Raw genomic sequence first — 27628 nt, 5'->3', positions numbered from 1 at the left:
TTGTGGATGAAATGCATTGGAGAGAGCTTATAGAAGCAGCTCAGCCATGGAGGGTGCCCCAAACCTTGAGATGCTGTAGTTTGTACCAAGTTAAAGTGCTGAGATTTAGTTTGAGATAGAGACATTCTCCAAACACTTGAAATCCCAGCATTGCTTGGGCCTAATAGGGAAGAAACTGTTACAGAGCAAGAAAAAGGCAGGGATGGAAGAGACTAAGGCACCCTGTGCTGGGGAAGACTGCCAGGGAAGACACTGTGACAATGATCAGAACACAGGTCTGGAGATGATGCATACAGATGTTGGCCATAAGAGTGCACAAGGGAAAACCTAGGAATGCAGCTTAGGTCTTTGAGTCTTACCAGTCCACTAAGCTAAGGGACTGATCATGCAGTCTTAATATTTGATGAAGTTTTGTTTGCAATATTGTATGAATATGAAAAGATATTTGTTTAAACTAGTAAACAAATTGGTTAGAAAACTGATTCCTAGAAATTCCCTCAGTTACATTGCCAGGAAGTATCTGGCAGAGTTTGGCAAAGCAAAATAAGTAGCTCCCAAACTCTTGGGGTACAGAAATAAGTGTAAGTCTCTTCACAAGCCAGTACGTGTGCTTATGCGGGGCTTTTTTTTAGTGCCTTCAGGGTGTATTTGGTAGCTGAGAAGCAAGACCTTGTCTCCTGAGGGTAGTTCCAGTTGCTGCAGGATCAAGCTACAGTAGGAAGAACTCCTCTCGTTATTTTGGTTTTCACAGTAATGCTTTGAGGCAAAGGTAAAAGGTTACTGAAAAGTTGTATGTGCTTGACACACACGAGTCTGCACATAGAACCACCACCAAATCCAGGAGAAGACAAATTCACTACCTTAAAAGTACATTATTTCCTTAGTAGGAAAAGGCCATGCTTCCTGTCAGACTAGCAAAGCTAAAAAGATGCTGCTACTAGTAGTATTTTAACACCTAGGACTCGCATCAAAAGATCTCTAAACTTCTGAAGGAGTCTGGCTTCAATACCAAGCACTGCTTGCAAGGAAGAGAGGGGACTGAAACTGGAATGATAGAATCATAGAATCATAGAATCGTTAGGGCTGGAAGGGACCTTCAAAGGTCATCTAGTCCAACCCCCCTGCAAGGAACAGGGATATCTCCAACTAGATCAGGTTGCTCAGGGCCTCATTCAACCGGGCCTTGAACGTCTCCAGGGATGGAGCATCCACCACCTCTCTGGGCAACCTGTTCCAGTGTTCTACAACTCTCATGGTAAAAAATTTTTTCCTAATATCCAACCTGAATCTACCTCCCTCTATTTTAAAACCATTACCCCTTGTCCTATCACAACTGGCCCTCCTGAACAGCCTCTCCCCATCTTTCTTGTAGGCCCCCTTGAGGTACTGGAAGACCGCTATAAGGTCACCCCGGAGCCTCCTCTTCTCCAGGCTGAACAGCCCCAACTCTTTCAGCCTGTCCTCATAGGAAAGGTGCTCCAGCCCTCTTATCATCTTCGTGGCCCTCCTCTGGACCCTCTCCAACTGGTCCATGTCCTTCTTACGTTGGGGGCTCCAGAACTGGACGCAATACTCCAAGTGAGGTCTCACGAGGGCAGAGTAGAGGGGGAGAATCACCTCCCTCGACCTGCTGGCCACACTCCTCTTGATGCAGCCCAGGACGCGGTTGGCCTTCTGGGCCGCAAGAGCACATTGCCGGCTCATATTGAGCTTCTCGTCCACCAGTACTCCCAAGTCCTTCTCCTCAGGGCTGCTCACGATCTATTCTATGATTCTATGATTCTCCACCCAGTCTGTAATTGTGCCTGGGATTGCCATGACCCAGATGTAGGACCTTGCACTTGGCCTGGTTAAACTTCATGAGGTTGGTACGGGCGCACCTCTCCAGCCTGTCGAGGTCCCTCTGGATGGCATCCCTCCCTTCCAGCGTGTCGACGGCACCACACAGCTTGGTGTCATCAGCGAACTTGCTGAGGGTACACTCCATGCCACCGTCCACGTCACCGACAAAGATGTTGAAGAGGGCCGGGCCCAACACGGACCCCTGAGGGACGCCACTCGTGACCGGTCTCCACATGGACATCGAGCCGTTGACCACTACTCTCTGAGTACAGCCATTGAGCCAATTCCTTATCCACCGAGTGGTCCATCCATCAAACCCATGCCTCTCTAGTTTAGAGAGAAGAATGTCATGCGGGACAGTGTCAAAAGCTTTGCACAAGTCCAGGTAGATGACATCCGTTGGTCGACCCTTGTCCACCGATGTTGTCACCCCATCATAAAAGGCCACCAAGTTGGTCAGGCACGATCTGCCTTTGGTGAAGCCATGTTGGCTGTCACCCACCACCTTCTTGCTCTCCATGTGCCTTAGCATGGTTCCCAGGAGAATCTGCTCCATGACCTTGCCAGGCACAGAGGTGAGGCTGACCGGCCTGTAGTTGCCCGGGTCCTCCTTGTTCCCCTTTTTAAAAATGGGGGTTATGTTCCCTCTCTTCCAGTCATCGGGGACCTCACCAGACCGCCACGACTTCTCAAATACAATGGCCAGTGGCTTGGCAACTTCATCCGCCAGTTCCTTCAGGACCCGCGGATGGATCTCATCAGGTCCCATGGACTTGTGCACCTTCAAGTTCCTCAGATGTTCCCGAACCTGCTCTTCAAGTACAGTACAAGATTCTCATCTTTCCACATCAAGTGCTTTTCCAGTGCACACATCTCTGACCATGTTTTTTTGGCATTCTTCTCGTTTTAATAGCCCTGAAAGTATCACTTGTCCTTATTGAGGTAGGAAAGACTGAGTACAAATATGCCCAAAGTTAAAATACAACAGATGTGAACTTCCCCAAGCAGCGCGAGGAGTCAGACTGCAGAATTACCCTTGGTTATTAGACTACAGCTCTTGGGGTGCCCAACCCTGGCTCCAAGACACCCTCAAGCTGACATGTACAAAATCCACATCTGAACTCTGGAGCTTCAGATTCTCCTCTATCAGAGTACCAAAGATGTAAACCCTGGTGCACAACAGCTGAAGCTGCAGAATGGCTTTGGTGCACCTGTAGGGCCTGGTGCCATAGGAAGCTATTAATTCACCTCGACTCTGCTGCCTGTTGACTATCCCGCCCAGCGTCCATCGCCGGTCCAGGCGTCTCAGATGAGCCTTGCGTCGCTTAGAAACTAGTTTGGAACATGGATGGAAAACAAAAACAAAAAAAAAAAAAAGAAAAAAGAATGGGAGGGTGAGGAATAAAAACAAAACATGACATTTACAAGCACTGGTCTTGTTAGCAGCAATGGATTAGGTGGGATGCAGAAACTTTGTTTTAGTTTATATAGTACAGTTGAACAAGTTAGCTTCTTGAGCCTGAGCAACATGTACTACCTAGAACTGTCAAAAATTGCCACTCTTGCTATTGACTTTCCTTAAAAAAAAAACTAAACACAACCAAAAAAACAAACAAAAACATACACACACCCCAAAACAAGCTGCACAACTGAGGACAACTTGTCCAAGGAGGCTGCACTGGCAGGACAGATCAGCATCATTGCTGTCAGGTCTCCTACTTAGGCTGCATGATTTTTGAAGAATTCAGTCTATTGCATCTGACATCAAACCCAACAGGGTTTTAATGTTCTCTAAGCAAGTTCCCACACTATAAACGAAATCCAGGGAAAAAAAAAGCAGCTTCTCTTATGTGAGTTCACTTGTAACAGCAGCATTCAGGAATAGAACCCAAGTGAAAAAATGTCAGAAGCCTCCTGGTTTGCAACAGGTGACTCAATCACTGCCACAGCTAATTCTCATGATTCAAACTTCTAACATATTGATTACAAGTATAAGGAAAAACCTAACCTTGCAATTATTGAGCAGGCTCAAAAAGCTAACAAGCCAGAACTGAGAAGGAGTTACACACTGAAACAATAATTTATGCTTAAAATATAAATGACAAGACACTTATGGAAACGACATTGTGAGAGCAGCTGTGCACAGAGGACACCACTTGTTTTCTGGATCGCATATGTAGAAGTGTACTCAGTTCATTCTTCCACTTGTGAAGGTGTGAATGACACAGGAACCAGTGGAGTGGCAGAGAAACACAGACAAGCACTTCCCTTTTTCCATGCAAGGGCTTCCATGCTAGTTTGGCAACTACTGCAAAGGTGCATGGTGCTCCCACAAAGCAATGCAAAATATTGCACCCTGGCAACAGCTGAAGTGTAAACACAACCGTTTTGTTAGCAATGCTGGGAAGCTGTTCATAAACTCTAATATCACACGATTAATAATCACTCAGTTCTGCTTATGTGCACTCATTTGGGGAATATATCCTTATACTCATGAGAGCAGACACCATTGTCTTCTAGAACTGTGTTCTGTAGACAATCAGGCACAGCAAAATTATTTGATTGGGAAATGATCAGCCAAACAAGTCAAAAATTAATAACTTCCTCTTAAAGTGGCTCTTGGCTTTTTTGCCCTTTATATCTGTCAGGGGCTTAGACCAGACTTCTGCACACAGCTCACTCTCCTCAATTTCTCCTTTGCTGTAAGCCTAAACCTTTCCTAGTCACCTTAAGAGGAGGTGTGGTGAGTGGTGTTGAATAGACACAACCCCTAGTTTGTGGTACTCTGTACTTTCCCTTTGATTCTATGTGGGTCAAAGAAGAGAAGAACCACAAGTTTTCAGAGGAACTGGATTTCAAGTTTATAGATAGCTGTGTTTTTGGCTAAAGGAACTCAGTGATTCTCTTGGAAGCCCATGATGGCACAGAAGATGAGCTACCTTCAGTCATTACTGGTAGTGTTTTTCTTACCAATTGGTTTAACCTGATGGCAGTCTCCAAACTAACAGGATGTTAGACTGCCAATTACACACATGCTACACAAGAGGCAACACAGGACACATCATTAGACATACAGATTATGGCAGAGAGAGAAGCTAAAGATAAATTCACAGTAAGGCTGCCAGCATTAGGAGGTTTCTGTACAAGAAGGGAGGAGATGAAAGATGTTGAACTTAAAGGCTTATAGGAAGGAGAAGTGTGGAGGGGGGAGAAGTTTGCTTTAGGTGTCAACATAGAGCAGTCACCCACAGCTCCTTGCCTTCACCAGGAGTTCGGTGGATTCAGCCATTCATGAGCAGCCTTCGAGCACAGCATGTCACACAGATCCACCACACCGTGTCCTCCTCAACATACGACTATCCCCAGTGACAGCTCTTTTATATCACAATGATGCTTTTACATGAGTCAGTTTTTTTTCTCCTCAACAATACTGAATTTTGCCATTTGATCTCAGACTTACACTTGGTTGGTCATGCCACAGTTAGTCACCAGAAAGGTTATTTATCAAGAAGCGTCTAAACCTTTCCAGAGACCATTTTAAGATGTTTACTGTAACAGCTTCTGTGGCCATGAATGTTTCTTTAGATTACTTTCTGAATGTTTTCCAAGCCTTGTGAGATGGTGTTGGTCTAAACACAGGCCCAGGTAGAAGTCAAATGCCTGCCCTCATCCTGACGAAAGATGTTGTGCAGGCTCAGATGCAGGGAGGAAACACTTTTGTCTTTCTCAGTGAACAGACTATTGAAAGAGACACATGGAAATATTACTGCTATGTAGAGGCAGCATTACTACTAAGTTGCATTCAGCAACTTTTACATTTCTTATATGTAAACTTTTACATATCATATACAAGGGCCTGCCACAGCCGAGTAGACCTCTGGGTCTGCCTGGCTCGTGGACTTGTTCCAGGCCCTCTGAAATGGAGAGGGCCAAGAGGCTGATACAGAAAGCTCTCTACATTAGTGTTTCTATCCTTTCAAAGTAGGCAGAGCATAGATTGCACAGCTGCAGGAAGCCAGCATCACCAGGAGTCACTCTGAAACTTGTATGAACTCTAAATCCAGGGGCTAGGGCACTTAAGCCCCTTAAAGTGCCTTCCTCCTCAGTTATATTGGAGCCTCTTCCTCCTGTATACTGATAGAGATTTGGCAAGTTTTCTGCGTAAGTATGTTCACTATTATACACTTTTCTTTAAGAAAGCACATCCGAGTTGTTCTTCCCTGTCTTATGGAATAACTATTAGGAGAAGTGTAGCCCAAGTAAGGAACTGGAGAGAAGGAAAACAAAGAACAAAAGAAGTCTCAGCTTATGTGGTTAGTACCATAAAACAAAGTCACTGAAAAGCAAGTGAAAGCTGGGGCACATCAAAGCCGCTGTGGAGGTAATGCAATTAGATTTGTCACTGAGATGGAACTGAACAGAAAGGGAAGAACAGTCTCAGGTTTCACTGTATCTGGATTTGGAGTAAGGCAGGGACCATAGCTGAGGAGAACAGTAAAATGGATTAAAGATGATCAACAGGAAAAAGATAACGAACATTTGATAGATTTTCCATTACCCAGGGAAGACTGTTGTGTGGCAACAGCCCTGTGCAGAGCACACTCCAGAGGGCAACATGAAAGGAGGAGGAGAGCTTGAAATGAAAGCAGTTTAAGCAATAAGGCTGTCAAGCATGCACCATATTTAAGAGTCAGGAAAAGGGAGGAAGCTACAGACCAACAGACAAGGCATTCTTCAGCTCTTTCAGAAAAGTGCAACAAGTCTTTTTTCTTTACTAACAGGGAAACTTTACTAACTGCTTTTGCATCCACCAAGACGTTGCATCATACCAAAGTGGTTCCTGGCCTACCAGTCTACAGCCAGTCTGTCTCTAAATCCTAAGTGACCCAGGATATGGGTAGCTTTGAGCAGGGAAAAATGAGTTACAGAGCCAAAGATTTCAATAAGCCACAGATGTCACCCTTGGGGCCCAGCACAAAGTTATGCTTTGCCTGTGTGCTATCTTAATGGGCAGATGGTCACCCCAACGCATCTCTAAGCCTCCTGCCTGTGCTAAGAAAAGGTCAGCTGAGTTTCCACATACATTTTACATAAGTGTCACATCAAGAACACCTAGAAATTTAGCAAGACATTCATTAGAACGGAGCAAATGATAATAAAAGTGTCCTTTGTACACAGTTGCTACATGAGGAGTCTATTAAGATGTGGTTAGTCTTTCATAATGGAACACAGGAACATGTGAGATTGTACTACTCCATTTCTGGAACCTGAATTAAGCATCTTTAGCCAAAAAAATAGTGCAGCTAAGTATATATACACGACAAATGGCATCTCAGCTTTAATAGAATGAGACCACATCAAATAAAATTACCTTTCCACACAATCACAAACCACAGTTAACAGCAGTGAAACTAGTTTCAAGGATTAATTAAAAAAAATTGTAATGAGAAGGAAGCATTAAAGTTAAATATCACTCCTTTTAATGACCTGTGGCTCTAAAAGGCATCTTCTTTCAATTAAAAGCTCTCATTTGTATAACTTCTGCAAACAAGCCATGCAACTTCTCGCCTTCCATGGACATGAGAGTCCAAGACCTCTACCAGAACATACTGCTTGGACTTGCACATAAGTTGTCTGTATGTTTTTTAAGGGTATTAAAATTAGCATCATTTCAGCTTTTGAACCTTTTGTCACACTGACAGTCCAAGCTGGTCACAAGGGGATTACAGGCATGGTACTTCACTCCAATTTCTTCTGCAATAATTTATGTACTGATACAAGATGGGAGAAGAGGTTACTGCGCCGGATTAACGGTCACAAGTGGCAGCAAGAGTTTTCAAAGTTTTCCTATGGGGTGAAAAGCATAAAGCAAGTGAATACCAGTTTTCCCTTGATAACAAGAAGTTTACCATACCTTCCCCAAGTTTGGATGTGTTAATGTCAGAGTCATCTCTGGTTCCATTTTGCGATTCCAGGTATGTAGCAGGGACCCAGCCCTGCTCCTCTGCTGTGCTCACAAACCACCAACCTACAAAAAGAAGCAAAAGAAATTGTTCAGTCAACTTGAAGGGGAACAAGAACAGCAAGATGGTACTGAGAAGGTAGCAGAGAGTCAGCAGCTTTGGTGCAGATTTGGGTTACTCTGCAGCCTCCTAGAAGGAAAGGGTGTTTAGTCCTATTATACCATTTCTATCACATTCTCACAGCAGTAAATGAGTGTGCAGGCAAGCCTGATGTTAAAAAAAGGTTGCAATGGAGTCAACATCAGTTTATTTTAAGAAACCTGAAGTCTATCCATGACAACTCTGATTTGAGTCTCCAATTCAGTTTCTCAAAGCAAGTCTTGCAACATGTACATGTACAGTATCAAAACACTTTGTATGTGTTTATATGTATATGAATGTATGGGAAATGTCACAAACATTGCCCAAATCCTAGTATGAGATACCATAGAAATCAAAAGATGGAAATAGGAAAGACTTCAGCAGAAGGGCACAGATTTCAGAATAAGATCCAAAATAATAAGTGTTCTTAGAACACTTGTCACCACAGCTGGTGTTTAACAAACATGACTTGAATTCAATTCCAGCCCTGGGAAGCTGGAAAGTACTGCATACAGAGAGAGAAAAGCTAACTGAAATGTGAACTCAGGCCATAAGCTCCAGTTATTTGCTCTCCCACCTCAACATCCAAGTTTCGACCACTATCTACAAAAACGTTAAGTATTCACCAAATATACAGATATAACTTTTACGTTGCATCCATGGATGGATGACTAAAATTATAGGTGAGCCATCTTTAGGTTAAAGGCATCCCAGCCTTAACTGTCCTTGCCTCTTTTCTTGCTTGGCTACATTGATTTATTGAATCCTCTACTGGCTTTGATGTAGACTTACCCACCCAAGAGCTTGCTGCTCTCAGATATGAGCACAAATTAGATTCTGTTCAATTCAAGTAAGGTCAGGGTTAAGATACAGGACAATGAAAAGCCAAGCAGGCAAACCATTTTTGTTGTTTTTCTACACTCTCCCAGTCTCCTCCTAAAACGCAAGTTGCTTTGTCAGGACAATGCAAACTATCGTTCAACACCAATCTCTCAGACTCCCCAAAGGGAGTTTAGAAAACAGCTATTTCTGTACATGCACCTCAAAACAGTTTACAGACTTTAATGGCTGTCATAAACCCTGTAACTTTTGCAGGAGACTCCCAAGCCTGCCTGCGACGCAAAGGCATGCAACTTGCTTTAAAGAAGAAAAAAATAAAAAGAAATCAACTGAAACAAAGCTAAAGCGTTCATGCTAAAAGTCACCCAAGTTGGTTCCAAATCCTGTCACAGAAGATGTTACCATAGGACAGTAGTTACAAATCCCCCTTTTCATCCCTGGGGCCCGCAGCAGGCTGACCACGCGCCCCCAGCAACAAACCCCTCGCCCGCCACCGCGCAGCTGCTAGGGAGCTCTATTTATTTACTCTCAAAACTCAGACATGGCTTTCCATTTTCTGGCCCAGCAGAGGTTTGGAAACTTTGCTTCACAAGACTCATGGTTGGAAAGTTTAAATTTAGTTATTCCTCCTCAGCAGGAGGTGGATTCTCCTGCCACGAAGCCCACAGCAGCAAACACGCAGGAACTGCCAGACCGTTTCAAAAGCACATCTTCATGGTTGTTCCTTATTTTACTAGTAACGTATCAACATGGGTAGCGCACACAGTTTAACATACACTTATAATTAGGCACAAAATGTCAGAAGCTGGCTTTCAGCTGATATCAATTACACTGGAATAGTTTATGTAAACTCTTCCTCAGAAAGAAATTAAACACAATTGCACAAAAATGACTTGCCTACACTCAAAATGTGTGCTTGGGCCAAATTCAAACCATGGTAAAACCATTTTTGGAGGGCTGGATCCATAGCCTTGACGCTGACCCAGTGCTAGCCCATTTCGCAATAAAGCTCCTCTGGTTTGGCTCACTGAGCTGTATCATGGCCTCAGAGCCAAGTTTAAGGTCTTGGATTTGGGACCATAGGGTAGCTGAGCTTCCATCCATTTAAAACAGAGCGCTCTGCTAAAAAGCAACCATTTACCCCCACACCTGGGCATGCATACACGTCTTCCCCATATCATGGTATCTCCCTACTGCCATTCCCAGTGCCTGAAAGGCCTCGGCAGGGAGACCTCATGACTCTACTGATCTCACAACCAAGCTCTCACATACCAGTTGGAAGTTGAGTCACATTTCAGGTAGGTTACAGTCAAGTAACTCAGCCAAATCCATTGCAACATGCAGACAGAGTGTACAATGGTCTAAGCAAGGTTTTAAGCTGCTTTGATTCTTCAAGCCATCACTAAGATTAAAGCTCCTAGTTGCCACAGAGCTCATGAGAGTCATCATTTCTTTCTAAATATTTTCATTATAAACTATTTGCAAAGGTAAAGTATAAACAAGAAAACTGCGCAACTACTGAGAAATCAGCATCTGTTCAGGTTCAGAGAAAACCAGTCCCTGCTCTGAAATTCTCTTCTCCTGTTTCAAGGTTGCTTCCAAAAGGACAAAAAAAAAAAGCTTTAATGCAGCTCACTTGAATAGTATGTATACAGAAAAAAAAGTATGTTTTACTTAAACAGCCTGAACAACTGAGAAGCCTGAGAAACTTCCAGCAGCACCTCCCAGCAGCAGAGAAGTCAAAAACGGATGCTCACAAGCAAGACGTGCAAGGCCTCAGAGTGGCCAAGCAGACGTTGCAGAGGCACCTCACTCCTTGAGACAAAAATCTTAATTATGATGGCACATCTAAGCCATCACCCTACAGAAAGGACATTAGAGAATAATGCAAGAACTGACAAACTCCTCGCAGAAAAGGGCTGAAATGCAGACAAGTTCTACAACACAGTCTGTGCATGACAGCCATGAACTGCAGAACTTGGCCCAGCTGATCATGAAGTACCTGCTCTGCACTACACTCTCATTAGAAGCATTAGGGCAGCTGCCATTTGGTTCCACCACCCTTTCCCCCCCACTCCCAGGTTCATGAGAGTTCATGGTTTGCAGACAAATTAGCCAGATTGGCCTTTTGTCTGCAGAAAGTCAGGGCGATAATGGCACAAACTATCTCATGTCTCCTCCCCTGCCATCCTTCCCGATCCAGAGCATCACACAGACGCTGTTAGAAAACTTGCTTTTGAAACACAGAACAAAACATTGCATTTATTTTGAGTTCTCCCTCTATGCTGGAGTTGAGCTTGACTTCACAATTCGTTATTAAAACCATTCTGCAGCAACATCTGCAGGGAATTATGTAAAGTTATCTCCGTGCACTGCCAAGCCAGTCTGAAGTTCGTTCTTGCACTCACACCATCTGTAAAAATTAGGCAGTGCTTTACAGCTTGAGTTAACCCTTACAGACGCCCCTACCTCTCAGGCATCAAAACACAACTCCACAGCTGATGTGGCATGGATGTCTAGACTGAGACTCATCAGTCTTCATCCCTGACGAGGATTCCAAGGGAATCTGAACCTCACAGAAGGCACATAGGGAGTTGTAGCCACTGCACCCAGACCAAGCTCAGCTCTAGCTTTGCTACATTACTCTAAATCCTGCCTTAACACTCATCCAAGAATATGAACTTTTAAGGTAGGGGTGCAATTTTTTTCCCCAAACATGTTGACCCTCTGGTTAGCATCTGACAGCATCCCTAGCTGCGATAGCCAAGATGTCTCTACACTCAGACAGTCCATCTAAGCTCTGATAACTCTCAGGCATTTTCAGCATGGAGCTACAACAGTTACCTAGAAACAAAAGGTTCCACTTGCCACATGTACATACACACGGCAAGATGATGATTGCAAAATAGACTGGTTACACTGGAGAGTGAATAAATGACAAAAATACTTTGATTCTAAAATACATGTTCTTGCTTTTAATTGTATTCCCAGTCCTTTTCCCAAAAGGCTTTAAAGAACACAAAAGAATTAAGCAAGCATTATCCACAACCCATACCATGGGAAACTACTAGAAGATAGCTAAAGGACTGTCTCTTATGCCAGTTTTGCTTATGTTTACATGCATCCTCACTCATGCATGCCTCAATATTGTCTCTTTCTCCACACTAACAGGAAAATCAGCTATTTCTGTTGGAGTCTGCCTAATCATAAGACACTATAAATCACTTAAAAAAAAATAAAAATTGCAGGATCATGGTTTCTAATTCTCCCCTCAGCCAATAATTTCTCTGTAGACTTTTATAGTCAATTTATAGCTTAACTAAACAAGAAGGATAGCAACACTGGAAAAGGGAATGGGAATCTTTCCTGCATGAGTGGACTATACATTCTTCTAAACAAATACTTAAATAACACTCCACCTCTCAAGAGTCTTGGAAAAGTCCCACTCAAGTAGCAGTCTGGTACATTTGACATGCGCTCTTCGGGCTTCAGACAGGTGCTCCTTTTTAAGTCTTTCTCTCTTGGAACTCTCTCTTGAGGGATTTTTTGATCCAACAACTTAAGTTGCCCTACAAAGCAGTACTAGCTGCAATCAGGTCATTTCCAGGCCTGGCACACAGAACTTTTCGTGCCAACCGCTGATTACTTTCCTTCAGAGATGTGATCTGCTTATTTAAAAAACATCCAAGGTAGGAGTATTGCTGCGCAGATGAAGGTGCTTGCTTTTTCCACATCTCTAGAGCTCTTCCCACACAGTACATGTACATTTGATGTAGATTTGATACACATGGGGATGTCAGTTGTACTTGCTTCAGACAGACCTCCAAAGAACATGGAGAAGCAGAAATATAAAGGCACCAAAAGCACTATTTTCCAAGAGGGATCTTCTGCAGTAAGCATATTCTCACACCCACTTCCTAAAAAAAAAATCACTACAGCGTCTGTATGCTATTAGACACTATTGCTGTATATGCTGGCTCTGCTCTCTGTAAAAGGCTCCTTCAGTCCCACACACTTGGGAAAGGCGCTGGGTTGAAAGCATTGAATTAGTATGAAGGCCAGTGTCTGATTTCTGAGCATTTTGTCCTTACAATTCACAGAAGAGGCATCTTTCTTTCAGAGATGGAGATTTATGCAAGAGGTCTTCCTAGCACGGAGTTGACTATAGTTTGGGGTAGAGAAGTCTGTGTGTGAGTCACTGCGCAGCAGACTAAGGCTGTCATCTCAGGATGAATTATTAAAGTTGGTGAAAAATTAAAGGCAGCTTTCATCTTTAAACACAAAGTCTCCCAGCCTGGTGCACTGCAGACTTCACTGCACTCAACCATGAAGCAATGTTTTTTCTCGTTTTAAAGATGGAAGTGGGGCTCAAATAAAAACATGCTCAAGGAAGAAAGATGTGCTTGTGGCAGACATCCTACTTGAACACCATTAAGATCCACAGCTCTTTATGTGCCATACTCAAAGCAGATTGGGCCACACATTAGGATTCCAGATCAACCACGTATCATGATCCTTCCAGCCAGTTCACATCCTGCAGCTATGCACTAGGAGCATGTTTGCATGGGCAACCCCACTTCTCGTGGGATCCTCATCTTGCAAAGTGTTGCAACCTCAAACGTCTGTGCCTGACTGCTCTCACAGTCAAGAGTGAAGGTTGTCACCTTGCTTGCAACTACTATGGTTGTGCTCTAGGTACCGGGTTCTGCTTAGAAATTCAGGAATAAAACTCACCACCCCAAGTTACTGCTTAACTCCAAGAGGCTTTTAAATTTGCTGATGAAATACCCCAAGAGACTCACAGCACTGTGATGGGGAGGAGTTACTAGCTTCTTCATGTGAGAGAAGAGGAAAAAGGATCACACCTGTCACTCTTTTCATTGTAGCCCAGCATAGGAAATTGGAACTTCTACATGGGTTACGAAACAGGTTTTCTACCATAGCATTAAAAGCTAAATGAAGAGTTACAAACAGAAAAGTTACATTCTGCCCAGCAAGCTACTCTCAATATTTAAACTAGTAACAGTTTTATTATTCAGTGAAGAGAGAATACAAAGGAAGAAGGAAGAGAGGCTGCACACTCCTGTGGCTTGCTCCAAAGTTCAACTAAAATTTACAGGTGTCGCTATAAAAACACAAGAGGAACCTGACCTTAAGAACATCACTTAGGAACCCTGACAACCCAAAGTACACATGCAGTGCCCCGGAAACATTTTTCTTTCCCTCCTTACAGAGGGTCTGAAAGCTGAATTGTGTCCTCAGAGTATAAGCTGCAGCAGTTTTTGCTTAATTCGGTGATGGAAACAACACTTGAGAAAAGGGCTTCCTGAAGTGGGGGGGGGGGGGAGGGGGGGGGAGGGATGGGGAGCAGGAGGTGGGGACTTCTGGAAGGCCGGACTCTGTTTATATCATTTTTTGGCTATTAACAGAACAGCACTTTGCCTTACAGAGCTAAAAGTTGGAACAAAAGACCAAGAGCTGAGACCACGGTTTGCTGTTCTGCACGAATATTTGACAGTAACTGCGAATGCTTAGGACTCAGCAGCAGCACAGGGAATTGCATTCCTTGCACTGCTTGAGGTGTTACTGAGTTCAAGGAAAATAGAAGTGAATTCCAGAGTTTGGGTGCTCTAACTTATGAGGGAGGGAACAGAGTTCTTTCCTTCATCGACTGGCTATTAAGGTAACTAGTTGTTTCAGGTCTATATGATTATGGATGTGCTATCCTAATGCTTCTAGTCTGTCTTCTTCCTCCACCTTTACTACTAATATTGTGGCACTGGTAGATGGAGACTTCTCAGCTGTGCTGTTAACGTATCTTACCTTCGCTGCTGTAGTCCAGTTCCTATGGTTGCAGAGCTGGCTGGCACAAAGGGCCCACTACATGTGAATAAATATCCTAGTTATTGCTGCCACACAGGTTTTTCCTGGAGCAAAAGCAGCTGACTAGGTGTGTACATAAGTGCTCGATACAGAGTCCCAAAGCGTGTCTCAGATTCTGGCTTAAACATCTAGCTTGCTTGGATTGGTTTCATATCACATTATATGCCTAAACACACACGTATATATGTGGAAATTCACACCCTGACCTCTGCATTCAAATATGTATTACCCTAGTCTTCTACTGGGATTGCAACTGTGTTTCCTCATACTTCTGGAAGAAGTAGAAGTGTTCAGAACATGGGAAAAGTTCATGGGAAAACAAGAATACTGGATAATATACAACTCAGCTCTAATACTTTATGGGTTACATCACTAGTAGAGACGATGGATATTCACAGTATTAGACAACTAGGAAATACCACATTACTGTATGTGTTCAAATCTTGTAAGCTAGTAGGTGACAAGTCTTCCAGAGGTGCACATTTGGAAAAATATGTATATATTTATCTCTTATTACAGTTGTGACTTCTTGTGTATGTGTTTGGGGGTGGGGTGGGGGAGTTAAGCACACAGTTTATCTTTGGGTTCTGATAATACACACTGATAGTTACAAACTCCAAGTGCTATAGTATGTGCAGCTATTTGCTATGGCCCAATTGTTACCCAGGGACTTCCCCTCCCTGTTTTAAAAAAGGACCTTGAATTTGTATATTGACACAGCTGGAATAAAGGAATCTGCCAAACACGTTTTCAAGAATTGGCATGTACAGCCACAAAGCCATCACATAATCCAGTACAAATTACACAAGCTGTGTCCTTAAAGAAAAGGAGTAAATGCACTACCTATTACATGAATAGCTATAAAAAAAAGTCTTGGACACTGCCTGGAAAACCCAGATCAAGTCCCATCACACTCCAGGTCACCAGCTTCCCCTAAACCATGAAATACCCTGGGCTTCCAAAGACAGAAGCAGAGGAGAGCAGCACTTGTCCATGGCCAACTCCAAAACACACAGAGCCAACATGTCCAAGGTGTTGGCTGGCATCCCCAGACCACTGAAATTAGGGCATCCACGCAATGAAGTCAGCTGGTTCTATAGGCCAGTCAGCACCCAAGAAGTTGCAAGAAAGGTTTGCCAAGGCTCAAACATCCTAATGCCTTCTAAAAATAAATTTAAAATAATCTTTCCCTTCCTGCTTTACTTGATTTCAAGAACACCTAATGATGAAACTGTCCATGGGATGTGAGCTGCATGCCAGATAGCCCAACAAGTTTGTGGCTCACAGTCTTTGTTCAGTATAGGAACAAAAGAAACTAAAAGAGGAGTGCTTTACTCAGAGGAAATATCTCATCAATCACAAGGAGGAACAAAGCTACCTCTAGGTGGGCATACTATATTGTACAAGCAGCCTGACTGCAGCTGCTAGCCTGTAAATGCTGAGTACTGCACAGTAACCGGACTAAACCAAGGTCCACCATAGCCCAGTGGCTTTCAAGAGGTTACTGACTTGGATGGCAAGACTGTGTTGACCAGTATACCAGTGCAACTCACAGTATGAACTCAGTTTTTACAGAAATTACCTGTTTACTGATCACAGATTTTCCTTTTTTCATCTGATCTGCTTGGAAACAGGATTTCCAGTCTGACCTCTAGTTCTGGTCACACTGCGTATCAATTTTCACCTTTCTTGCAATCTTTTTTCTCTTGGAAAGTGATAGATTTACATGCACCCTTCAAAGATGAAGTCTCTGTGATTCTAGTAACCACAAGGCAAGGTAAGATTGCTAGAGGGCACACAGACTCAGCCAGTGTAAAAAGCTATGCATTAAGCCTGTAATAGGCATCAAGTAGTACTGGACAGTACCTTCTTCCTTTCTTTCTTCCCCTCCTCCCAAATTTCCTTTACTTCAGTACATCTCAGAAGTCGACCAGTGAGGATATTGACTGCTGCTAATGTCTTTCAGTACAGTTTCTCTGATCATGTAAGTTTATGGGACACTTTCCTTCCTCCATGCTCTATGACAGCCCAGAGTTTTCATCTTCTATTTCCAAAAGGATTTCTGTCCTGTATCTCCTTTAGTGTTTCTACTGTTAGGAAAAGGTAGCTCAAGCAGAAAGGTTAAGCAATAAATCCATCCCTCACTCTCTTTAAAGCCTGTCCCCCTCACCTCCTCTCTACCAGCCTATTGTTTAGAGGTTGAAATCTATAGATCCAAAGTTTTAATGAACCTGCCAAAATGATACTATAGGCACCATGTTTACATAAATTAATAACTTACAACAGCTTCCAACCACAAGTGGTTTGCTGGGGCATGGAGGGAAGGAGACTCCAGCACACAGCACAGAACATACAGAATCAGGTGGGCAAACCCAGTCCGTGGCAGCAGACAAGTAACCCACTGCCTTCAGAAAGGCTATGCCAGTGCAGCCAGCTCCTGCAGCAGATTTTCCAGAGCCACGAACAACTGATTACAGAAAAGGCATGCAAACAGATGGCCTTCTGCCCCATGGGGCATGGGGAGCTCAGCCCCAGGAGCCAACAGAGACTCTCTATTAGTCATTACCAGTTGCGGGGTTGTACGTTTTCTGTGGTCAGCCAACAGCGTGCAACAGTCAAGCTCACAAGTAATTTCCTTTACATTCACAGGACTTAATCCTAAAGCAAACACATTTTGTGTCCAAGCTTTTTTTAGGAAAACATGAATAAGCTTTCAAATGGGCCTCATAGTAATCTTGTCCAAAGATTACAAATTACTTCCTAGTGGTTTAAAAAAGTTACAGACCCTCAGCCCCAGCTGATAGGAAACAGCCTTCACAGGCAGCAGAAAATAGCCAATATTTACTTCCTGCACAGATTGACAAAAGTTGCTTTTGTTTTAATTTCTTATTCTGAAGTCTGTAGAGAAGGTGGTGGGAGTTGCTTACTAGGAAATCCTTAAAACTCCACAGAACGAGGAAAAAGAGACTCTCTGGACTAGGAATGATCCTAGCAGAGTACCAAACAGAATGCAAGGTGCTAGAGTCAAAATCATACAGAAATCCCGTGTGTCAGTCAAAAATATATCTGTCACCTCTGAGGCAGACTTCGGTTATCTCAGGACAGAACAGAGCAACACTGGACAACAGCTTGAAGCAAGAAACAAAGGCTATTCTATATCCAGCAGAAATCAGAGACTAAAGCAACCAGTGATGTCTGAAGCACAGCTGAGTCATCACATTAAACACTGCCTTTTACAAACAGCTTTTATGGGATCCTTCTGAACCACAATACTCCTGCTAAAGGAACGGAGACATCTCGGTTTGTCGGTGCCCAACACAGTGTGCAAAGCAACACTGCTCTGCAGCGCTCAGATAACCATCTCACAAATTGCCATTTCCATGTCCTGGCTGTTCCTTGAAGCTCTGCTGTCCAAATACAACTTCTGACCAGCTCTATTTATTAGCTAGATCTGGCAAGATTGTAGCCCAGATGGTACGTTATTACAAATACTGATGTAAGCCAAACCGAACGCTCTGCTCTCCCCTCTCACACTGCTTCATTGCTTTTCTCCTGAGCTCCATTCAAGCCATGTTTCTGCACTGACCCTGGGAGCTGAGCCTCAAAGAGCTGCCCGCACAAGGCTGCAGGAAATGACAGCTTCGGAAATGAGTACCAGAGTGATGAATAGCAGGCTACAAGAGCAGCCGGTGCGTTAGCAGGCTGCCAATTAATGAACTACACTGTATTGAACAAGGACATATGTGGGCAAGTAGTATCTCTGACACTCCCCAGAAGAGATTACAAACCCAATTCAGTACTTTCTGAAGGGTTTTTCCAGGCTTCTCTAAAATTTAGAAACTTAGACTTGTTACTGTACTTTGTTCAGCAGGAAGCTCAACTGGCCTCATTTTGAGCAGATTATGGAAAACTTAAAGAAGAAAAAGGGAAAAAGATTTGCCTTTTATCTTTATCTGTCATGAAGACCCAGTCAATGAGAACAGCCTGTGCAGGTGGAAACAGAAGGGGACATTCACCTTTAGGAAGGGAAAAACTGAGCTCATCCATGTAGACTTGAAAAAAAGCAAGCAGGAATTACTGGGGTATCCAATTTCATCAACTCTAACAAAAAGATGCCTCAGCAACATAAGAAGAGAAGATTAATATAGGAAAGCTACCGAGGCAAAATCCTCTGGTCAGATGCCTATCTTCCCCCCTCAGAAAAAAAAACCACTCCTTTTATGTTGCAGAAAATACTCTGCATGCAGCCAGGGAACTACACATTTGCTTCTACTCATTCCAGCTTAGCTTCTGGATAAGTAGGCTACACACTTAGCTCAAGCATCTTTGCAGAGTTTTTGCTACATGGTAGCAAGCATGATTTCCCTGCAGCTTACTTGGTTGTCTCACCTGGGACGCTGACTTTAAAGACTGGCGTTTAGCCTTCGGTGCTCCTTACAGACTAGACAGGTACCCTCGACTCAGAGCAGAGAACTGCTCTGCCTCGAGAGACTAGATACAGCTCACGGAGTAAGTCTTGCACCACGGGAACATCAACAGCACCACTCCTAACACCTTCTTCACAGGGAAAGGCTGGGTTGCCGGCTGCCTCAGTTGCTGGCCTGCCTCCAGGAAGGCACAGTTAAGTGTGCAGTAAGTCAAAGTCTCAATATTTAAACATTTTCATTTTCTGACTCTCCCTTCTGTGTCTTCAAGCTTAACCAAAGAAAGCCAGGGCAGGCACTAAGCACAGATTTGCTGGCGATAGTCAGTAAGGCTGATGATCTGATCCTAAATAAAGGTTATCATGGCAAATTAATGATGTGAGATTCATAAGAGCTGTCAATCTCCACACATTTCACAGAGCTGAGACAAGACAAATACGTCATTGTGAGGCTTATTCCTTTCCATTAGGAATAAATCAACCATGAAACAAGGGCAGCAGTAATGCTGTCCTTGGGTGAAAAGCTGAGATTTTTAGACCTTCCATTACAAACACACATGCATTATGCAATACAGCACCATTTAAAATAAATAAGCAGAACAGTAAGGGATTACCTAAACCTGTTAGACAGATGATATAGAGGCATAGTGTTTATCTTTGCAACAGGGAGTCACTTAAGCTTACCCTATGAGTGCATGCAAGATTAAACCCTTCCCTCTCTCCAGTACAAGGCTACCAAAAGAGGACATGCTGGACTGTCTGTAACCTCCCCTGGCCAGACCCTATTGCAAGTGCTATATTTTCCACACACCTCTCTCTCTTTGCACAGGCAACTGCTATTCCCCAAGTACTCCGATGCTAACATCATAGAAAACCTGGAGCTCAGACATTTCACAACCTTGTACTTTTCAGGATCTCACTCTTGGTAGATTGATGGCCTTTTTTTTTTTTCTTCCCCCCCTAACCTCAAAATGCACTGATTTCCCCTTCTTATTTTGGGAAAGGTCAGTGGTGAAGCACAAAGGCTGCGTGTTCACTGCAAGCTGAGAAATAGGATGGTCCTGCTGCTGAGGAGCTAGCCCAGCTTTGGGGAGCTAAGAAAACTGAGAACCAGACTAATTCTTTTAATGGGAGGAGTTTTTCCCCTCCCTAATTTCCAAGTCTTAGTTACTTCCCTTCCCCTCCCCCACCACCCATATTTGAACAGTGTTTCTTTTGTCTGTCCCTTATGTAGACTTCCATTCTCTGGAGACAAGGCATAAATGTCTAGCACAACAGGACCCTGATCTCAGCTGGGCCTTAGGCACTGCCATAAAAAACAAACGCAGATCACAGAAGCATGGCTCTTGCGATGTGAAACAGGCTGGATAGTAAATAAGTCTTTGGATAGGTCTGTTAGCTGCCATACTAATTACGATATTAGAATGCTATGGTTTAACAAAAGCTTACATGGCCTGAAAATTTATTCCAAAACATCCCATTTAGTGACTATGGGCGCACATTTGGAAGGGTAAGTTGGAGTTCACTGCAATGCTAATATGAAGTATATTCAACAGTGCATCTCCAGCAACACCAACTGGACTACTAGCACGTTTTAGGATGACTAACAAATTCAAGTTTCCTTGGCATGCTTCCCTCCCAAGGGCTGAGGGCAAGGATTATGGAGTGAAAAGAACCCAACCTGGGTAGAAAGTACATAGCCTCATAGCTGCTAAATGCGTACTAGAGAAAGCAATTTCCCATAGAATTTCAGAAATCTACCCCCACCCCAATCTCTTGTTTGCATAGGCTCTTCAACACCATCTCCTCCCCAAATTCTCAGACTCCAGCTGAACAAAACATCATGCAGTGCAGCCTGCAGAAATTGAGCCCACACATTTTTGGGAAGGACAAGTATCACTTCCAAATCCCCTTCTGACTTATGCAGAGACCCTCAACACCAGGCATGAGGGCAGCCACCTCTCCAAGGCATGCCAGCACCCTGATTTCTTGGACAAGCTTCAGGCTAGTAACTGACACCTCTTGAAGATTCAAAACTGCGTCCTGATGTTCCTCAATCCCACGATAAGATGTAGTGCAGCTATTTTGTGCTTACAAGCCATTTTCATGGCGATCACGCTTACTTTGACTGACCTACTTGTCACCTGTTGCTAATGTAAGTCAGCAGGGGTTGCCTGGTACCAACACACATAGTGGAGGCTGAGAGCACAAACCAGACTTTTTGGTATGCTTATTTTGGGAATGGCCACACACTATACTTGCAGTAGTTCATGTTAAGTATTAGTTAGTATTAATTACAGTGTTAATTTGTTAATTTTCTTTCTTAAAAAAAGCCTAACTGATCCGCCCTGCTAATGAACAAGTTCATCCAGATACCAAACAATAACCAGAATTGGTTTAATAAAATTTGGAAGCCAGCTTTACGTGATGCTAAAATTAAGGGCTTAATTCTTAGTCCTACAAAAGGTTAGATTGTTGATCATGTGCCAGCATCTACTGCCTCAGCTCTAAGCTATTCCTCTACTTGCCAGTCCACACTTGAAGCTGAAGGAAAGCAAAGATTCAAAGGAGATTCAACATGTGGTCTACCCTCTTGCATCTCACAAGCCATTAGTGCCACAACACCTGGCTCACCAAACTGTGCCTAATAATGTTTACCAGATTACCTACTCCAAGAAACATGTCTTTTTTCCATAGCTGAAGTCACAGTATAGAGGCTATTCCACAAACACAGGTACTGGCCACAGAAGTCTGAGGTATTATCATACAGACATCTAACCTGTTTCTCAAGATGCTTGTTGAAGATTTCAGTAACAGGATGGTGGAAAGATTCAACTTTGCAACGTCTGCCTAGTTAGATTGTAATTTTGTTTTTCCAGTTTTCCCTGTCACCTTGGCAACACCTTTCATAGTCCCAGAAAAACCCAAGGACGATCCAGACAAAATCTCAGATACATCTCTTAGGCTATCACATTAGCAAGTGAAGTCAGAGTGACCAAGCCAAAGCCTTGAGCATCACAACTATTGAAATTTCAGAGTATGGTTTGACTTCACAACATGTTTTTCTAGTTTGAACAAAATGCAAATCTGTATTTTCATATTCTCCTAAAGCCTAAGAATATCTAAGCCTATGAGAGGATGTGATCTGCTTCTGCCTGGATGCAATCAATGAGGTGCTACAGAGGGAGGGGATCTCAAGAGCCCCCTCCCACTGCAAACAGCAATTAGTCAATTTTGTTCACATTTGTTTCTTAAGTCCTGATCTCTAAGCAGAAGATAATACTCTTTACAGTAACCTTAGAGCTCAGTACGACAATTGACACTTTTGCAGACATGAGCATGGCTATGACTTAATTCCAGGAGCTGTCTCTTCCCCTGCTCCTTCCCCCAGGAGATGTAGAAACTACATGTACACACCCTACTCCCCCACTTTTCTTCCTGGCATCTCTCTTCCATAGAAAACAGGATGAGCAAAACCATTAACCAGTTCCCTTTGCTTTCTTACTATTTTTGGCACTCCCTCAGCAGGGCAGCCCCCTACAACACGGGAGCTGGAGGAGGCTGAATCTATCTTCAAGCAGAGGAGAGGCTGTCTCTCCATTTCTGGCCTGTCTTTTGTCCAGTGGTGGATCTGGCATGTGCCAGCACTGCTTCCTCAGCCCAGCAAAGGAATGGAGTTACTCATATTTGATTCCACCACTACTTTTACAATTAGAAGAAGGTTCCCACTGCAGTTTATTTATTTGTAAAAGTAGGAAACTTTTTTGTGACCTGGATTATCTGAGTAGGCTGTAGTCTGCTATTCAGTAAAGGTATTTAGCAGGAAGACAGTGAAATGCCCCCAAATCTCATGTTCTAGTCAAGCATAGGCTTAAGCACTTTGCTTAGTTGAGGAGCAGAGCCAAGGGATGAGCAATACCTTTAAGAGATAAAAACCCCATCTGCAAGGAGCCACTTGTTCCTTCACTGAGGGCCATGCCTGTACCGTGGTGCCATCAGGCCTTTAACTCATCACAGCTTTGCGCTCTCACTTCCAGCCTCACTTGCTTTTTTCCTTCCAACTATGTCTCAGGCCTTTGGATGAAACTATGCTTATTTATTTGCAGCTCAGTTTTCAAATCCTGAGCCAGAGCCAGCAGACCAGAGCTGCTTCTCCAGATGAGGTCCTAGAAATCAGCTACAAAGGCTTCAATACAGTGAAGCAAGAACACTGCATTTGCTTCCTCTCCAAACTAAACGATGGTGTGCAAAGGACACAGAATTGCATAGCAAGCAGGAAAAAAAGGGAGATGAAGCCTTTATGACTAAGGAAGAAGTTACAAAACCCACTTCCAGCCCAAATATATAAAGAAATTTAAAGTGTAGCTTACCTCCCTATCCCAAACATTGGGCTAAGGTCACGGACTGGGTTTCTGATTAGAGTTCAGGGGATTTCTCATCTGCTGCTTAAAGCTATCATTCCTTTGATGAAATATTGGTAATCCTATCCAGTTGCAAAGTCAGCAAGCACCAATAGAAGTCAAGAATACGGGATACCAACAGCCCTGCCTTCAAGCACTGCTAGCATACCTTAGGGTATAAGTCTCATAGCTGCACAGTTAAGTGCTGCACTGGGTCTTAAGAGTATTTTTGGTCTGTAGCTGCTGAGCAGCATTGTTAGGGCAGACTACTTCAGTGATTTTTATTTCTTTATTTTTAAACCAGAAATAAATATGCAGAAGAGTAAGCAAAGTGTGACTCCAGATCATTATTTCTGTACCTGCAGCTGTACCATTTAAAACGAGATCCACAGAAAGCCCTACTTTGCAAGCAAGATGCCTGTCTAACTAGAGCCAGAAGTCTCAGGAGCATGACATTTTATTCAGATATAGCAAAAGACTTATTGAGACAGAGATGAGGTATTGATTAAAAAAAACACCAGAAAGAGAAGCAGCTGATGCACCCCCTGCCTGCTCAAGCAAGTTGGAAGTTTGAAGGAAAAGAACAAAATGAACTTTAGTTTGACTCTTGTGTGCTTGGAATTACTCTGCGACAATGATTCCCTGCTGCCAACACACACCCCGGCTCCGAGAGTGCGGATGACAGCGTCCAAGCCAAACACATGCGTGGCTGGAGAGACTTGCGGCAGATTAGACAGCTCTTCCTTGTACCGATACGTGAAATACATCTGGGGCACCCCGGCTATATTAAGGGCACATTCCTTGGCTGGGCCGATGCTTGTTGAGCACTGCTACAGGCACCAGTGACGCTCATCTCTAGAACACTGATACAGCACTTCCAGCAGCTCCCCAGGCTGGCAGATGGAGATCCCTGGGAACGAGACTTGTGAAACACCCCTGAAGGGCTGATATTCTCACTCAGATTATCTAAATCCCAACGTGGAAAACATGCCAAAAGCATCTTTACTCTGAATCACAATGAAATGCTCAATAAGAGGCTGGATTTACAGAAAAACAGCTGCAAGCAAAGGCAGTCCTTGGTCATCAGTGTCAGGTGTCTTAAGGAGTCTACTTGGATCTACAGATAAAATCGTACGTCCAAAGTCAAGATCCTACCTCAAAAGTTCAATACTTCAATCATATTGTGCATCTGGAATCAAGCTGTTGCCACTCTAGACACAATACCTCTCTAGAGAGTCTGTATCTTCCAGAGACACAGGGCTGCAAATAACCCTGTTTCTCAAAGATCTTTTTTATGGTTTTAGATTTCTTTTAAAAAGTTTTTTTAAAAAAGGGAACAGAAATGTTAGAAACTGTCATTACAGTGATGGTATCATCTAATGAGAAAATGAAAAGATGGAATATGGAGTTTCCTTATTATCTATTTCATTAAATATCAGCACTCTTACAGTCACCTTATAACTGGCCCAAAAACAAAGTATGAAAATTTACATTGAATCAGAGTTTAAGGGCGAGAACCAAACCAAGCACATCAGGCTTTCTTTTGGACTTATACACCATGGCTTTTTCCTGGATTTAGCAGTAAAACTTTCAACTGTACAACACGAATGTCCAGTTTAACATTAGTGAGTACTAGTAACATCACTGCCCATGTAAATCAGAAGTTATTTGATGAGGAACCAGAAGATTTAGGAAGAGAACAGACATCTCTATCAGCAATGAGCTCTTGCCCATGCAGCACAGCCTGGGCCAACAAGAACTCCAGTACCTTCCAGTCCTCCTTGTGCTAGACTCTCCACACTTTGCAGTGGTTTCAAGTTTCCAAATCAGAAGCTTTGCTGGATTTCCAATTTGTAGATTATCCTCATGCCAGTGGCAAAAAAAAAGATTCTGAAGAATTTTAATTTTTCCAGACTGCATACCAGGCTTAATTCCTTATTCTCTGTTACTATTGTCTATAAGTTCACTTGACAATTTTCAGCTCTTCAGATTTACAGCCATTCTTAGCAAAGAATTTCATCCACAAATAAACGTAACCATCCTTTTTCTGAAGGCAAGGGGAAAATATATAGAAAGCACACAGATGTTTGGCAAGTACATCAAAGCTAGGCTAGTCAGTACAAAAACCCTTCTCAAGAACCCTGACGTTCTTAGTGATTTAACATACAATCAAATTTTAAATATGAACAGAGGGTGATTCCAAATGGGTACATAACATCTACAATAATAAATTAATTGGAAGTGCACAGAAACCTGGACTACAGAAAGCCATACACTCCATTAAACATCTTCATGTGCCACTTCATTCTGTGAGGCCAGTCACACTGAGCCTGAGCAAATCTTTGTTTTTCACATTAATATGAAACTAGATGAGGCTGGGCAGCGATATCAACTCCTGGCCAGTAGGTATCAACTTACTGTCTTTGGCAAAGTCATGCTTGTGTTCTCTGCGTAGTTGGAGAATATGGTATTTGGCTCTTCAAACCCTGCGATTCGCTGCTGACCCATGTACGTTCACTTAGATGCTCTTGGATCTTTGGAGAGCAGAGAGCACTTTCCCCTCCAACAATATTTCATAACTTCAGCACGTAATACCTTCTCCAAAGGAGGACATATGTGCAGGAGTAGTTTCAGTCTTCCAAGAAGTTTTCCATTAGGATCTTGATTTTTCTCTGGCTGTGTAGTCCAACAGCATAACCACGGCCCCTGTAAGGCTGAAGACAGGAGCTTGCCGCTTGAGCAATACTTGCTGCAAGCAGACCATCCAGCTGAGGCACTGCCCATTCGCTCCCCAGATTCAGAGATGTTGCTGTGAGAAGGCCTGCCAGCACACAGCTACTCACCCTTTTCTAGGGACCTTTGGAAAGGGTATTGTGGAAGAATAGCTTGAGTCCAGCTTGTTTTATAAGGGAAATTTCAGCCAGAAGCCCTTATGTCAAACATTCAGGTTTTTCAGGAGTAGAGAGGTATCATATGGGATGGGGAGGGGAGGGGGATAGCTCTATTTTGTTTTCAGAAGACTGCATATCCTAGTTACAGGAAAGAAGCCAGCAATAATGCCTACCCCACTCACAGTTCAGTGTGTTTTTTTTAAGTCTTGCAGGCTTTGAAGAGGAGAAGGAGAAAGAGGAAGATCCTAAGCTCCAAGAATTTCACTCTCGGCATGCCAAAGCCATCAGTAGAAATGCCTGGATTTTCCACGATTGTTTGGACAAATGCCACAGTAAAAGAAGCCACTTCACCGTAAGCTCCCGTCCCTGAGGAGACACACTTCACATCACTCAGATTCAGGGAGAAGGGGCTGCTTCCCTTCACTACAGGGAGACTTGAACTGTACGTGAACTGCTCCTACCCAAACAGCCATCAGGCTGCTCAGTCAGCCTGGGGGACTAAGGACACAGGTAAGTCTGTTGTCATATTCCACAGGAAGGCATCAAATCCATGACGTTCAGTGTGGATTACTATGGACTAAATTAGTAGAAATCCTGCAAAAAGCAGAAGGGAGAAGGAGTTGATGGAAAAGAGAATGGTTGTATCCCTAAAACTCCAAGGGAAAGTCAGGTTTTCAGTAGGGATTGGGAGGCTGGAAGCAGAAAGACAGTCCCAAGTTAACTTTTTGGTATCTGCATGCACCTTAGGAATATGCAGAAACAAATAATGTTTCCTATTAGGACGCGCTAGTTTTTGCTTACTCTCCATTTTTTTGCCAGGAAACCCTGATGTTGCTGTCACATGATTAAAAAGTCACTCACTAATTCAGCAGAAACCCGACACTCCAATGACTTTGGCTGTAGCCACTGCACAAAGAGCATTTGGGATCCTGTGGCATCTGACAGCTTTCCCCTCCTCCAAGACTGACATTAACCAAAAGCCTCCTATCCAAAACAAAAACGCTAGACAGAACACGACTCACATCCTCCTATTTTGGGAAAGTCTGGATTGGAAATCTAATTTCTCATCTTGAACCCATGTGTAGCTGTTTAAGCGTAGTTCAGAAGCCATATGACATTTACAGTTTATTCCTGTGAACGCTATAGAAAAACTAATAAAAATTAGAGTGAGAATCATCAGCAAAATGTACTGCAAAATGCAATGCACAATAAAGTGGAGCAAACACTGATCATATTCATATCACT

General features: G+C 43.3%; 1 protein-coding gene across 3 annotated transcripts in view; it reads right to left on the bottom strand.

Moving 5' to 3' along the window:
• The window catches only part of SH3PXD2A (SH3 and PX domains 2A), a 261074-nt gene that overhangs the window by 21469 nt on the left and 211977 nt on the right, over positions 1-27628 (bottom strand). For 2 of the 3 annotated variants that reach the window (XM_086616386.1, XM_086616387.1), the window contains 2 exons: positions 7757-7870; positions 3091-3174 (listed from right to left, as the gene is read on the bottom strand). In XM_086616386.1, the coding sequence (XP_086472512.1) occupies positions 3091-3174; positions 7757-7870 (198 nt within the window). The remainder of the gene's footprint in view (positions 1-3090; positions 3175-7756; positions 7871-27628) is intronic. The other variant, XM_086616389.1, reaches the window with a different exon arrangement.

Source organism: Tauraco erythrolophus, chromosome 9 (genome assembly GCF_009769465.1).
Source record: "Tauraco erythrolophus isolate bTauEry1 chromosome 9, bTauEry1.pri, whole genome shotgun sequence".
Classification (NCBI taxonomy): Eukaryota; Metazoa; Chordata; class Aves; order Musophagiformes; family Musophagidae; genus Tauraco; species Tauraco erythrolophus.
The sequence above is the reverse complement of the archived record's forward strand: the minus strand, read 5'-3'. Positions and strand labels throughout refer to the sequence as shown.